This window comes from Emys orbicularis, chromosome 18, assembly GCF_028017835.1.
Source record: "Emys orbicularis isolate rEmyOrb1 chromosome 18, rEmyOrb1.hap1, whole genome shotgun sequence".
Lineage (NCBI taxonomy): Eukaryota > Metazoa > Chordata > Testudines > Emydidae > Emys > Emys orbicularis.
In genome coordinates this window covers 1,065,770-1,080,288 of record NC_088700.1, presented here as the reverse complement: position 1 = coordinate 1,080,288, position 14,519 = coordinate 1,065,770, and the positions used below count along the sequence as shown (strand labels likewise).

General features: G+C 43.4%; 1 protein-coding gene across 1 annotated transcript in view; it reads left to right on the top strand.

Moving 5' to 3' along the window:
• RALGPS1 (Ral GEF with PH domain and SH3 binding motif 1) overlaps nucleotides 1–14,519 on the top strand; it is a 381,204-nt gene that overhangs the window by 54,200 nt on the left and 312,485 nt on the right. Inside the window, exon 5 of the mRNA XM_065418741.1 lies at nucleotides 9,881–10,007. Coding sequence (XP_065274813.1) covers nucleotides 9,951–10,007 — 57 coding nt within the window. The 5' untranslated portion in view covers nucleotides 9,881–9,950. The remainder of the gene's footprint in view (nucleotides 1–9,880; nucleotides 10,008–14,519) is intronic.

The following is a 14,519-nucleotide window of genomic DNA, read 5'->3' as shown; positions in this document are numbered from 1 at the left end:
AGACGTCGGTCCCAATGCCAATCCTGCTCGGCCCCACGGCCTGGGGCCTCGAAGGCCAAATGGCAGGGAAAACGGCGTTTTTGACTCATTGAGGGGGGTCACCGGGCCTGTTGCCAGTGTACCCCCCACCCAGTTAAAAAAGCTACCTTTTCTAAACTGTTTATCGGATTTCCGACTGCAGTGGTCCCATATCACGTCGGACCAATGGGTCCTCAGTACCATCTCCCAAGGGTACAGGCTGCAGTTTGTTTCAGCCCCTCCCACCTGGAGCATGCCCTCCTCCTCTACCAGGAAGTAGAGCGCCTCCTCTCTCTGGGAGCGGTGGAAAGGGTACCTCGGGAATACCAGGGCAGGGGTTTTTACTCCAGGTATTTCCTCATCCCCAAGGCGAAGGGCGGGCTTCGACCCATCCTCGACCTGCGGAACCTCAACCAGTTTCTGGTGCATTGCAAATTCCGTATGGTGTCCCTGGCCTCTATTATTCCATCCCTAGACCGGGGGATTGGTTTACGGCGCTGGACCTCCAGGATGCGTACTTTCACATCTGCATTTTCGAGGGTCACAGGCATTACTTCCGTTTCCTGGTGGGTCAGGACCACTTCCAATTTACGGTCCTCCCCTTTGGCCTTTCTACTGCCCCCAGGGTATTTACAAAGTGTATGGCGGTGGTGGCGGCCTACCTCAGGAGGAAAGGGCTGCAGATCTTCCCCTACCTCGACGACTGGCTGCTCAAGGGCCGGTCTCGTGCTCTGGTGCAGCAGCAGATGAATTTCCTACTAGACACCTGCGCGGCTCTAGGCCTACTGGTAAACGAGGAGAAATCCACGTTACTTCCAGTTCAGCGCATAGAATTCATAGGGACGCTGCTAGATTCCCGAGTAGCCACGGCCCCCCTCCCACAGGACAGGTTCGAGACGCTCAAGGCTCTCATCGCCTCCGTCACGGCCTTTCCGATAACCACGGCATGCGTGTGCCTTCAAATACTAGGACACATGGCAGCATGCACCTATGTGGTGCGACATGCCAGGCTTCGGATGAGGCCCCTCCAGCTTTGGCTGGCCTCCCGGTACTCCCAGGCCAGGGACAGCCTGGACAAGGTTGTCACAGTGCCGCCCAGGGTGGTGGCAGACCTCCAATGGTGGTCCCTCCCAAGCAACATGCTCCGGGGTATCCCCTTCCGAGAGCCCCATCCCTCACTAGATCTAGTGTCGGACGCCTCGGACCTGGGCTGGGGAGCCCACGTGGGGGATTTCAGGACCCAGGGTATGTGGTCACCAGAGGAGCTAACCCTGCACATAAATGTCAGGGAGCTCAGGGCCGTACGCCTGGCGTGCGTGGCATTTCACCAGCACATACGAGGGAAGGTGGTCAGAGTCCTCACGGACAACACGACCGCCATGTACTACATCAACAAACGGGGGGGCACGCGTTCCCGGGCCTTCCACAGGAGCTGGGCTTCCTGGCATGAGTTTTGTATAGCCCCAGTATACTCCTGTGGGCCTTTTACCTGCCCGGCAAGAGCAACACGCTCGCAGACCGCCTGAGCAGGGTATTCTCCCAGCAACACGAGTGGTCCCTGCACAAGGAGATGACAAGGTGGATCTTCCTACAGTGGGGTGCTCCCCAGGTAGACCTGTTCGCCACCGCCCAGAATCAACAGTGTCCTCGATTCTGCTCCAGAGCGGGAGAGGGCGAAGGAGCCATATTGGATGCGTTCCTGCTCCCATGGTCGGGGCCCCTGTTGTACGCCTTCCCCTTAATAGACAGGGTCCTACAGAAGGTGAAGTCAGACGGGGCGAGGATGATCCTCATAGCCCCAGATTGGGTCCGTCAGCATTGGTACGGGTCCCTGCTGCAACTCTTAGCGGCCCCTCCTTCCAGGCTGCCGCTACGCCCGGACCTCCTCTCCCAGGAGGAAGGTGGCCTCCTCCATCCCAATCTAGCCGCGCTCCATCTGACAACGTGGCTGCTTCGTGGTTGAATGAGGAGGAGGGGAGGTGTTCTGAGGATGTGAGAAGGGTCCTGCTGGAAAGTAGGAAACCCTCCATGCGGCGAACCTACCTGGCTAAGTGGTATAGGTTCTCTATGTGGGCGAGGGAGAGAGGTTCCTCTCCCTCTTCCGCCCCTATCCAGCTTGTCCTCGATTACCTCCTGTCCCTTCGGACCCAAGGCCTGGCGCCCTCCTCCATCAGGGTGCACCTGGCAGCCATTTCGGCCTTCCATCCCCCGGTGCAGGGCCTGTCTGTGTTCTCACATCACATGACGGCCCGGTTTCTGAAAGGGTTAGATCGGGCATTCCCTTACGCCAGACCCCCGGTCCCACTCTGGGATCTAAACCTGGTACTCTCCCGCCTCACAGGGCCTCCTTTTGAGCTGTTAGCCACGTGTTCATGGTCCCACCTGTCATGGAAGGTGGTGTTCTTAGTGGCTATCACCTCAGCCCACCGGGTCTCCGAGCTCAGGGCCCTGACCTCTGAACCGCCGTATACGGTCTTTCATAAGGACAAGGTTCAGCTCCGCCCTCACACTGCCTTTTTGCCGAAGGTAGTCTCGTCTTTCCATATGGATCAGGATATTTTCCTCCCGATCCCCTGTCCTAAGCCCCATTCCTCTAATGAGGAACACTGCCTGCACATGTTAGACATACGCAGCGCGCTGGCCTTTTACTTAGACAGAACCAGGCCATTTAGGAGGTCCCCCCAACTTTTTATTACTTCGGCCGAGCGCATGAGGGGGCGACCGGTCTCCACCCAGCAGCTCTCCCGTTAGATCACTTTGTGCATTCGCACCTGCTATGACCTGGCAGGGGTCTCCCCGCCTCCTATAGTGAAGGCTCATTCGACGAGAGTCCAGGCCTCGTCCACGGCCTATGTGGCTCATGTCCCTATTCAGGACATTTGTAGGGCTGCTACGTGGTCCTCTGTCCACACTTTCTCATTGCACTATGTGATCGTCTCCCGGACAAGGGATGACACTGGGTTTGGTAGGGCGGTGCTCCGCCCGGGTAACCCCTAAAATTTTTTACACTTGAAACTCCTACCCGCCTCCATCAGGGATAGCTTGGAGTCACCTATAGTGGAATACACATGAGCAATCACTCGAAGAAGAAAGGACAGTTACCTGTTCCGTAACTGGCGTTCTTCGAGATGTATTGCTCAGGTGTATTCCACGCCCCGCCCTCCTTCCCCTCTGTCGGAGTTGTCTGGCAAGAAGGAACTGAGGGTGTGGGGAGCACGCAGCCCCCTTTATGGCACGATATGTCGGTGCCACTCCAGGGGTCGCAGCGGTGCTCCCCCACTACGGATGCTGCTAAGGGAAAAACTTCCGGTGCACGTGGCAAGCACGCACACCTATAGTGGAATACATCTGAGCAACACATCTCGAAGAACGCCAGTTACGGAACAGGTAACTGTCCTTTTCACCTTGTCTACAGGCTTATAACACCACTTGATAGCTCCACATCATACCTCATCTAAACGTACATGAAATAAGCTTTAAATTGATATATGATGTAGGGTTGTGCAAGGTGGATACATGAAACTCCAAAAATATGGGTCTTTTTGGAGAATTGATGCACACCTATAACAGTGAAATTATTAAAAATACAACCGTCAGTGGTCACAGCACACTAGTTGCCTTGGCATTGTCAGATATACTGAAGGATTTGGGACATCATCAGCCTGAGGGAAAAAAAATGTATTCAACCCAGATTTTTCAGCCTCCTTTCTTTCTCGCTGTTTTGCCTAGAGAGGATCCTGGAAGGTGTCTAGCTGGCATAAGATCAAACCTAACAATACAAAAGTGATTTTAGTAGCAAGGAGGAATCTTTTGGAGAGGCTGTGGGAGGGGTTACTTCATCCAGTGAGGATATATGCCCATGCTTTTCTCACTGTTCAAAATCTTGGAGTCTTACTGGATCCATTGCTGCTCTGGATTCTCAGATAATAAGGTTTATTTTTTATATGGCAAGGAGGTTGCCAGCATGTCTTTTCAATCTGACTTTTAACCTATTGTAGATGATTTGTTAGCTGAAGAGCGATAGCACATCAGTTGGCTGAGGAATTGTCAATGGGAGAGGTGAAGGGGTTGGTAGTGTTCTAGTTCTGTGGTCATGTTGCTTAGCTGTTGGTATTGTTAACTCATGTAATTGTGCTTATGGATTAGTTGGTGGTTGTGTATGTGGCACGTGTAACTTCATTACAGTTGATGAGAGCCAGGCATGCATCTAGAGTAGGATATGTACCCTATCTGTGGTAAGTCTGTAGCACATACTATGCAGAATTACTAGACACCTTCATTTACTCACCATTACCTATGACTTAGCATCTGTTTCCCAAATGTTTTAAAACTTGTGCTCTTCAGTTATTCTGTCACTAGGTGGTACTGTTGCACAAGGCACTATGTACAGTATGTATCAACATGCTCTGTAGCAGGGGTTCTCAACCTTTTTCTTTCCGAGCCCCCTCCTGCAAGTGATAAAAACTCCCAAGTCCCACCTGTGCTACAACAACTGGTTTTCTGCATATAAAAGCCAGGGCTGGCATTAAAGGGTAGCAAGCAGGACAATTGCCTAGGGCCCCATGCAATAGGGCTCCCCACAAAGCTAAGTTGCTCAGGCTTCTGCTTCAGTCCCGGATGGCACAGCTCAGGGTCCTGGGCTTCACCCCTGCACGGCAGGGCTTAGGCTTTCTGCTCTGGGCCACAGTGAGTCTAACACTGGTCGTGGTCGTGCTTGCTTGTAGCACCCCAGGGATCCCCAAATCCTTGGTTGAGAACCACTGCTCTGTAGACTTGGCAGTGAAAGCTTCATTGTAAATATGCATAGTGAACCCATACAGAAGAAGAGCTTTCTGTGTGGCTTGAAAGCTTGTCTCTCTCTCCAACAGAGGTTGGTCCAATAAAAGATATTACCTCACTCACTTTGTGTCTCTAATATCCTGGGACTGACATGGCTACAACTATACTGCATATTCACCCCATCATTTGTTTGGTAGGATCTTCAGTGATATAAATGCAAGTCAATTATTCTGTACTGACTTAAAATCAGGGTGGATTTGATTTAAATCAAATTGATTTAAATCACTAGTCAGGAAGACTCTATTTAATCATGGATTTCTACATAAAAGTGCATTCTTGTTGGTTGTTATAACCGTAATACATATTCTTCACAACTCAGAGATAGATGTGGGTTTCATTTTTAGAAGGTACACACTATACAGTTTTAAAGTGATTTATTTTGAAAACTTTTCAGATTGGTTTTACAGCTATATCAGAAAATGAATGATTGTTTAGTTATTTCATTTACCAAAGGTAATTGAAGCAGATATTTATGAAGTCATTGGGAGGTGAAATATCTCCAATTCAACAGGTCAGTCAGTCATTAATATTTGGAGGATTTTCTTGCCATGCTGTATTAGGAGGAGAACATCACCAGACAGACATTTAAATAGTTTTATTTAACTAAAACAACAATGTTATGTATTCTGGATTTTTTTCTTCAAGAGCAATCATATAATATTTTAACAAAACAAGCATATGAATTTTTGAATTTGGTTAAACATTCAAGATTTTTAAAATCAGGTTTGTTTTTGTTAAAATTGTTTTTAACTAAAATAGTTAAATGAAATATTAAAAAAAAATTAAATAGACTGTCAGCCAGGTCACCATGAGAAACTTAAAATATTGGCTTCTGTAGCTAACTCAGTCAATTAACTCAATTTAATTTATTTTTTTTAATTTTCATTTTCCTGTTTGTTCATAATCTGCAAAAGAAAAACAAGCTTTTCTGCTTTTTCAGGTCCCAAACGATTTCTCAATTTGGAATGAATTAGTCCAAAGGAAGAAAATATTCTTTCTACACTGGCAGAAGAAGTACTGCTGTTAAAAGTGAGATTATCACTTCAACAGTCTCTGAATCCAAGTGCTTGCATTCCATCCCTTTGATCATCTTTGACACTTGCTTCTGGATCCTTTCCAGTTTCTCTATATCCTTTCTATACATTAGTGACCAAAATTGGACACAATACTCCAGCATAGAGTGGTGCTATCACCCGTCGTGACTAGGATGCTATGCCTCTATTAACGCAACCTAAATTTTTTTTTTTTTTTTTTTTTTTGCAACAGGATCACACTGTTGACTCATGTTGAGGTTGTGACAGGGGTGAAAGTAACTTAAAGGACTTGCCGGTACTCCGGAGTCCTGAGGAGGGGTGTGGCCTCCACCGGAAGAGGCGGGGCCTTTAAATCCCCAGGCCCTTTAAAGGGCCCGGGGCGAGGGCTGTGGTAGCAGCAGCTGGGAGCCCCAAGCCCTTTAAATCACCCCCTGAGCTCCCAACTGCAGAGGTGTCTGGGAGCCCTGGGGATCGGGGGCGATGTAAAGGGCCCGGGGCTCTAGCTGCTGCTACCGCAGCAGAGCCCCGGGCCCTTTAAATTGCCGACGGAGCCCCGGAGCTCCAGCAGCAGGGCCCGGGGCTCCAGCTGCCGCTACCCTCCAGGGCCCTTTAAATCGTCTCCGGAGCCCTGCTGCTGGAGCCCTGGGGTAGAGGCGGCGGGTTTCCGGTGGCTATTTAAAAGGCCCGGGGTGGTAGAGAAAGCGGGAGCCCCGAACCCTTTCAATAGCCACCAGAGCCCTGCCGCCGCTACCCCAGGGCTCCGGCAGGCTCCGGGGGCCCGTACCCTCAATATTGCTGGAGCCAGGAGGAGGAGTCAGAGAGGGGGAGAGTGCTCCATTTTCCTGCTGTCCTCAGTACCGGCCCATACCGGCTTACTTTCACCTCTGGGTTGTGATCCACCACACCTCCCAGATCCTTCTCGGCAGTGCTGCTGCCAAGGCAGTTATCCCCCATTCTGCATTTGTGCATTTGGTTTTTCTTCCCTAAGTGTAGCACCTTACATCTGTTTTTGTTGAATTTAATTTTATTGTCTATAGCCTAGTTCTCTAATTTATCAAGATCCCTTTGAATTTTAGCTCCATCCTCCAAAGTGTTTGCAAACCCCCTCCTCCCACGATTTGTGTCATCTGCAAATTTGATCACTATGCTGTCTATTCCTACATTGAGGTGATTAGTAAAGATGCCATAGTGGATCACAAGCTAAATATGAGTCAACAGCGTAACACTATTGGGGGGGGGGGAAGCAAACGTTCTGGAATGTATTAGCACAAGTGTTGTAAACAAGACACGAGAAGTAATTCTTCCACTGAACTCCATGCTGATTAGGCCTCAACTGGAATATTGTGTCCAGTTCTGGGCACCACATTTCAGGAAAAATGTGGACAAATTGGAGAAAATCCTGGGAACAACAACAAAAATGTTTAAAGGTCTAGAAAACATGACCTATGAGGAAAGACTTAAAAAATTGGATTTATTTAGTCTAGAGAAGAGAAGAGGAGACTGAGAGGGGATATGACATAGTTTCCCAGTACATAAAAGGTTGTTATAAGTAGGAGGGAGAAAAATGGTTCTCCTTAACCTCCTAACTGTCAGAGTAGTTAAGCACTGGAATAAATTGCCTAGGGAGGTTGTGGAACCTCCATCATTGGAGATTTTTAAGAGCAGGTTAGACAAACCCCTATCGGGGTGGTCAAGATAATACTTAGTCCTGCCATAAGTGCAGGGGACTGCACTAGATGACCTCTTGAGATCTCTTCCAGTTCTATGATTGTATGTTAAATAACATTGGACCCAGAACAGATCCTGGTAGAATCCCATTTGAGACCTCCTTCCAATCTGACATTATTCCAATAATAGTCACTCGTTGTTTGCGGTTGTTTAACAAATTATGTATCCACTTAATGGTAGTTCTGCTGAGCCTGCATTTCTCCAGCTTACTTATCAGAATGTCATGTGGGACTGTGTCAAAAACCTTGCTAAAATCCAGGTATATTATGTCCACCGCATTCCCATATCCACCAAACCAGTTACCCTATCAAAGAAGGAAATCAAGCTGGTTTGGCATGATTTATTCTTAGTAAATCCATGCTGACTGTTAGTGATTACTAAGGCTGCGAGTTTGTCATGGAGATCACGGAACTCACGGATTCCGGGACCTCCGGGACTTCTGCAGCAGAGCTGGTGTTCAGGGCGGAGGCCGTGCCTCCGCCTAGGAGCTGAGGGAGGGGGATGTCGCCGCTGCCAGAGAGGCGCAGAGCAAGGTAGGGAGCTTGCCAACGCCCCCCCGCTTTACTCTAAAAGCCTGAAAAACAGGTTTTCAACAAAAAATCCATTTAATCAATAGTCAGTTTGTCAAAACAAACACATTATGACTGAAAATTATCAGTTCTAATTAAGATGACTTCATGGACTGATCTGTATTTTAATAGCCTCCAAATGGATCCATGACCTTAAAGGCAAAGTGTCACCATTACATTATCAATCAAAATCATTGTGGGAGGTAAAGTCTTGTGCCTTAAAATCTCATTTGGGTTAGCATGTGCCTGCATCATGAGAGATTTGCCATTGTGGTTGAATGAGTGATTTATTTAGAAATAGGTATTTAATCCTATATTTATGAACACCCTTCCACTGAGAGAAGAGTGAATTTAAAATCCGTGTTTATATATATCACGGTCATTGAACCCATATCATAGATGATGTTTGAATGTATCTTTTTGTCTCTCTTTTATATTTTTTCTTTATAGAATAACTGGACTCTTGTTCATTGTTTAATATACTAATCAGTTACTTGTTCTCACAATATCAAATGTGCATAACTAATTTAAATATTACATACTTTATAATTGTAGACCAAGATGTTTGTCTTCAGACAAATTTCCTGATTATACAAAATTAAATGTATGTCCAACTGCATGTTATGTGTTTGCCCTACATTTCTTCAGGTGCACAATCAGAGGGTGATGTTAGATCCCCATATGTTGTTAGAAGAACATTGATAGAATAATGTCCAGGAACACTCATTGCCATCATCTGCTCCTTGCCAAAAGCTTTTGAGCATTTATTTTGGATGTGAACTTTGCTACTGTGCATTAATCTAGTTTGAGGTGACAATATGTGGTCTTTGTTGGAGAACACGTGAAATCTATCTGGGAACTTAAGTTGGTGCAGAATGCAGCAGTCCACTGATTGGGTGCCTCTTGATGATACCATTTGTTATCAGTGCTCTGTGTTTTTGCGTGAACTGCCTGTTGATTTCTGGAGACAGTTTAAGGTGGTGTGTTTAATCTGTGAAGCCCATAGCAGTTTGGGACCTGCTTATTTGAGAGATCACCATTCCCCAGGCTATATTGTCACTGTTGTGTTGAGAAGAGGCCCTTGAACTTGATCCTCCTCATTAAGAAGGGGGCTGCTGACGAGTGTTCTCTGTAGAGGCCTCTTTTCTTTGGAATGCTCTGCCCCTTGGAGTTTGAAGCAGCCTGAATTGTTGACTTTCCAGCACACAGCAGAGCTTGTTTGAATGGGCATTAGCAGAGTGCTGAGTCAGTTGAGGTGGGAAAGTGTGATAGGTTTTCTGACGCTCCATTGGTTGCGTAACTGGTGATTAGATAATGGATGGTAAGATGGGAGGAAGAAGTGCTGCTGCTTTGGTTAGTTTTTAATGTGTATCTCCTAAGTTCTTGTGTTCTCAGTGTAAGTCAAGGGTTCTCAAGGCTTTGCATGGATACCTTCTGATGTTGACTTCTTCTTAGACCTAAATCTAAATATTAGCATTATACTTAGTTGTTTATTTCCTGAACTGACTTGAAAAAAAAGTGTTAGTATGCTATTATAATAAAGTACATAGTACTCTTTTTGGTTTTATACTTCACAGAGAATTCTTCCCCCAACACATAATGATCTTTTTGTTCCACACACGTGGCTGCTCTCTCACAAGAGAATAAGGAAATTCCTTAAGTCAGTTTTTTATAAATATATTTGCCTTACAGGAGTTCTCCATTCATCATGTTGTGTCACCAGCGGTGGCTGAGCTGAAATTTCCTGCATCTTGGGGAGAGCATGTATAAAAGGAATGGCCTCATGGCCAATGTGACCATCACCTCCGCCACTCCAGAGGTACAGACTCACTATTTATTTTCATTTTGTTAGCTACTATGTCAAAATACAAGTTGCAGCTTATTTTGGCTTCCACAGAAATCCTTTCTGCCATGAAGTATGCCATCCTGTTTTTTTTTTAGGAACAGTATAGTTTTTTACTATAAAGTTAACTTTGAATGCTGTACTTCTGAATGTTCACAGATCATACAAAAAAACCCTTCTTTTATGCTATTGACAGTTGTTGTAACTTGTTGATAGATTTAAATCAATCTATATTGACTATTTGCTGAAGTAGTTCTTTCAAATAAAAATAAACAGCTACCCAACTCTGAGTTGGGCCTTAGGACTTTCCCTTTGAGAGAGAATTTTGACATTTTTGGCGTTCTTACTGAGTAAGAACAAAACCAAATTTCAAAACCTCCAATCCTCCATGAAATGAAATTACCTTTTTCCACACAGCTCTATGTTCAAATGGTAAAAATGCATAGATGTGGATGCAAGAAGGCATTCAGTGGCTATTGTGGGAAAATAGTATAAAATATGCATTTAAAATCTCAACTGGTGTCTTGTGTATCTCCTCTTGATACTATAAAGCTATTTTTCTTTTAAATTAGGATGAGTTCAGGGAAGCTGCTGTAAGTAATGATCATCTAAGCTCTCATTCTTATTCACTATCAGAGACTATTGCACCATCCTATATAGCAGATGTTTTTGCTCTCAGTACCTTATAATGGCCTTGTGAAGAAATTTAAAAGATTGTTAAACCCAGTAGCCTTGTTTGTTTGATTGCATTACATTATAAAGCTCTTAATTTAAACTAACCCTTTGTGTGTATATTTTAAATTCCTCCTAGAGAAACAAACTCATCTGTTTAGTTTTTAAACCACATTTTCAGTTTAGAAGGTATTACTTAAAATTTATTTATTTTATCCAAGCCTGCTTTAGGATTAAATAAATGTTCAAAGCTCATGAGTAAGGCTGTGTACTGTTCTCTTACTGCAGTGGTGTAAAAGATCTGGGGTCTCGGATAAAGATCCTGTTGCATATGAAAGGAGATGTTGCTATACTGAAGAGCCTGCTCATTGTTAAACTGTTCAGCTAGCTTAAGATCTCTTCTGAATCAGCTGAATAGTAGCTGTGGTTGAAAATCTTGAAAGTGTAAAAATCACTTTCACAAAAATGACAAGGTTTTAGAAAATTCTTCAATATTTTAAATAGGCTATTTTTAATGATTTTTTTTTTCCATTTGAAAATTTTTAAATCAGGTTTTCAGTTTAGTAGATTCAGAAGAGCTCTTATGCCAGTGAACAGTTTATTGAAGACCAGGATCTTTGCCATAGCAGTGATTCTTTCACACACAAATTGATATTCATCAAACCAATGGAGCATTTTGTTGAAGATCCTGTTCTTCATGAAATCATTCAGTTGGTTTAGGAGTGGGCTAAACAGTTTCACAGGGATCCTAGTCTTCAAAAAACTGAGCAGGTAGGGTGCAGAAGTCCATTGTCTCTAACACAAATGCCCATGGGATAACAAAATCTATTTTCCATCCCAGGCTTGGATGCAGGGAACGTTACTAAAGGAATATATCAAAATGCAATTTTGTATTCCTCTCCTAAACTGTTAGTCTTTCCCATACCATATTGTAGAATGGAAATAATTGTAAATACACTGTTTTTCATACAAAACAAAGATTGAGCTCCCGCTTTAAGTGCAAAAGAGAACTAACCTTAAATATGATGTCACAATGGCTCTGCCATAATACTTGAAGGAAAATAATGCACTGACTGTGGGGACTGGACTAAATGAAGTAATAGGTCTTTTGCATCTCTAAATTCTAATTCTGTGAACTCTTTGGTCTGTTGTACTAGTTTATGCTGTTTATCTTATGCTTCATGGACCTACTCATAGTTTCATTTTTTCCCCTTGAAATTCTTGAGGAGTTACAGTTAAACTGCTCTATTCCAAAAGTCAAGATTTTAATATGAAAGAACAGTTCTCAATTTTTGTATCCTGTGTAATTTTGCCAAATGTTGCTGTAGTTTTGAAAGTCTGTTCTGCTTCCTACTTATTGCTTTGACCTTTTAAGAAAAACACTGAGCAGCATGGCCCCGTTGAAGACCCCAACATTTGCATGCCAGACAACAGTTTGAGAAATTCATCCAGTTTAAAAAAACTCTTGCAGTTATATTAATTAGAACATACTTTGTATGGACAGAAATAATTATGCAGCTTTGTCACATTTTCAAAGATTGAACTGTTTTTATTCAAGGTAAAAGCAGAACAGGCGTTAAAAGATGTACAGTAACTTTCTAGTTTTTAAGTGAAAACATGGTTATGAAATAGAGATTTTTCATTACCATTTCTTTGCTTGAATTCTGAGATGTCACTTTTAAATTTGGGTTATTGATGCCACTAGGTCTGCAATGTTAAAGCAAAGTAGATCTTCAAAAAGGGAGTGCAGTAGGTTTAAAAATCTTTTAAAACTTTTTTTCTCCAAATAGAGATGGATTACAAGGTCTGTGCATTTTCTCATCCAGGCTTGTTAGGCTGAAAAGAGGCTGGCCAGATTCTTTGGCCTCATCTGCACTTGAAAAAATTGAAAGTATAATTCACCACCTATGCACCATCTAAGGATGGCAGCAATGGTGGAGGCAGTAATATAGACAAGCCTCAGGTATTTTTACCACCATGTTGCCGCTTCTGCTACTGCTGATAGAGTTTTACCAGGGGTGAATTGTCAGTTTTTTATCCTAGTACAGACAAGGCCTTGTGATGCTCAGTAAGAATCTGATTGAGATCTATAGCACATAGATTACAATTTGGGTACAGCTCTAAGTACGAGGCTGAAATTGAGGCCACAATTAAAAACTTTGGTTAATGGTGGTGGCTGCAGTTGAAATGAACATCTATTAGCTGATGTACGACTGGTCAGAGATCTGCTATAGGGAGATTAACCTTGGTACCTACATGCCCTTCAGCATTAGTGAAAATATATCTTCAAAACATCTCTGTAAAATAAAGTAGTAGTATTCCCAGTGTACAGACAGGGGAACTGAAGTATAGAACAATTTAAATGACTTGTCCAATGTCGTGCTGCCAAGCAGGGAACAGTCCTAGTACAGTGCCCTAACCACAAGAACATATTCCAAGCAGAACAGCATAATGGTTTCTAAAGTGACATTGCAGATTTACTGTAGTTGCTGAATAAGATTATTATATGAGATGCCAAACAAATGCATGGAAATAGAGATGGTCCTGCAATTTTTGGGCACAGTGGAAATCCTAACCACAGGGCGGCTAGTCACTAGTCTGTGTAATATACAGTGACTTTATTTTTCAAGCCTTTTAACTAATGATGCAGGATTATTGAAATGAGCTGGCTTGTTACTGTCCAAATTTGACCTCAAAGTTCTGTTATTAACCTTTGGGTTTGCTTACTGGCTTGAATATACTGTAAATTCCAGTAACTCTGCACAGCTTTCCCAGACACTACCATCTTGGAAAGGCTGAAGTAAATAGGAATCAATAAAAAATATATTTTATAACCAGATAATATTTCCAAGCTGTTGAGTTTGGGAGAAACCACTAAAACTGCACAAGACGGGTCAGGGGAAAAAAAGAAGTTGATTAATCCAAGTGATCCTGTTGGGGCTAGACAGGGCATACACAAGAGTTGCTAGATTAGATTAATAGAAAGTTGTTTGTTTATTTTGTTTGTTTTTAAGACCTTGCAAGATCTCCAGTGCTTGAGATTTGGGCAGCGTTTACAATTTCCTTTTATAGCAAACTCATATCTTTTACATTCTTTCAAAGTGTAGTGTGTACTCACATTAACGCAAATTGTTCTCATATTGTTTCAGTGTAGTCCCCCAAAGAGCCTTTAACTCACACCATTCCCTAAATAATGTCAATATGTAAATATTGCTAGATTTGTGGATCTTGAGCTGCCAGTATATCAATGATAATCGTTGTTATTTATTAATATTAAATTAAGCATTGACAGAGCATTTACCAATGTACAGGGTACAATTATAAAACAGTTCCTGCCCCAAAGGGCTTACTATCTGTACTTCTCAGTCTTCAAACCTCTCAGTGTTTAGCACAAGAAATCAAAATACAATGACAAGTGACCAAAATATGGAACACTTCTATCTTGCTGTTTGGGCAAATTATAATTGGCAAATGATAATGTTTTAACGATAAAACCTATTTTTGAGAATATATTCTGTCTGTGTAAACTAAAGCAATTTACCTTCCCTAGGCTACAAAATAATCTGTGGGGGAGGGTCTCTCTCATGTCTACAGAACAGGGAGCCCAATTCAGCAGAAATGTGGAATTTTACACTTAGTAAGAGTTTTCATCTATAAGACAAACTGAAATTACTAGATACGTTAGAAAATCCACAGAAGAAAATAACTATTTTTGATGTCGTTTTATTACTATTATTTATTAACCTTTTTCATGAGCATTACGGAGGGGAGGAGTGATGGGGATTGCAAGAAGAAACAAGCTCCAAGGTGTGGGCC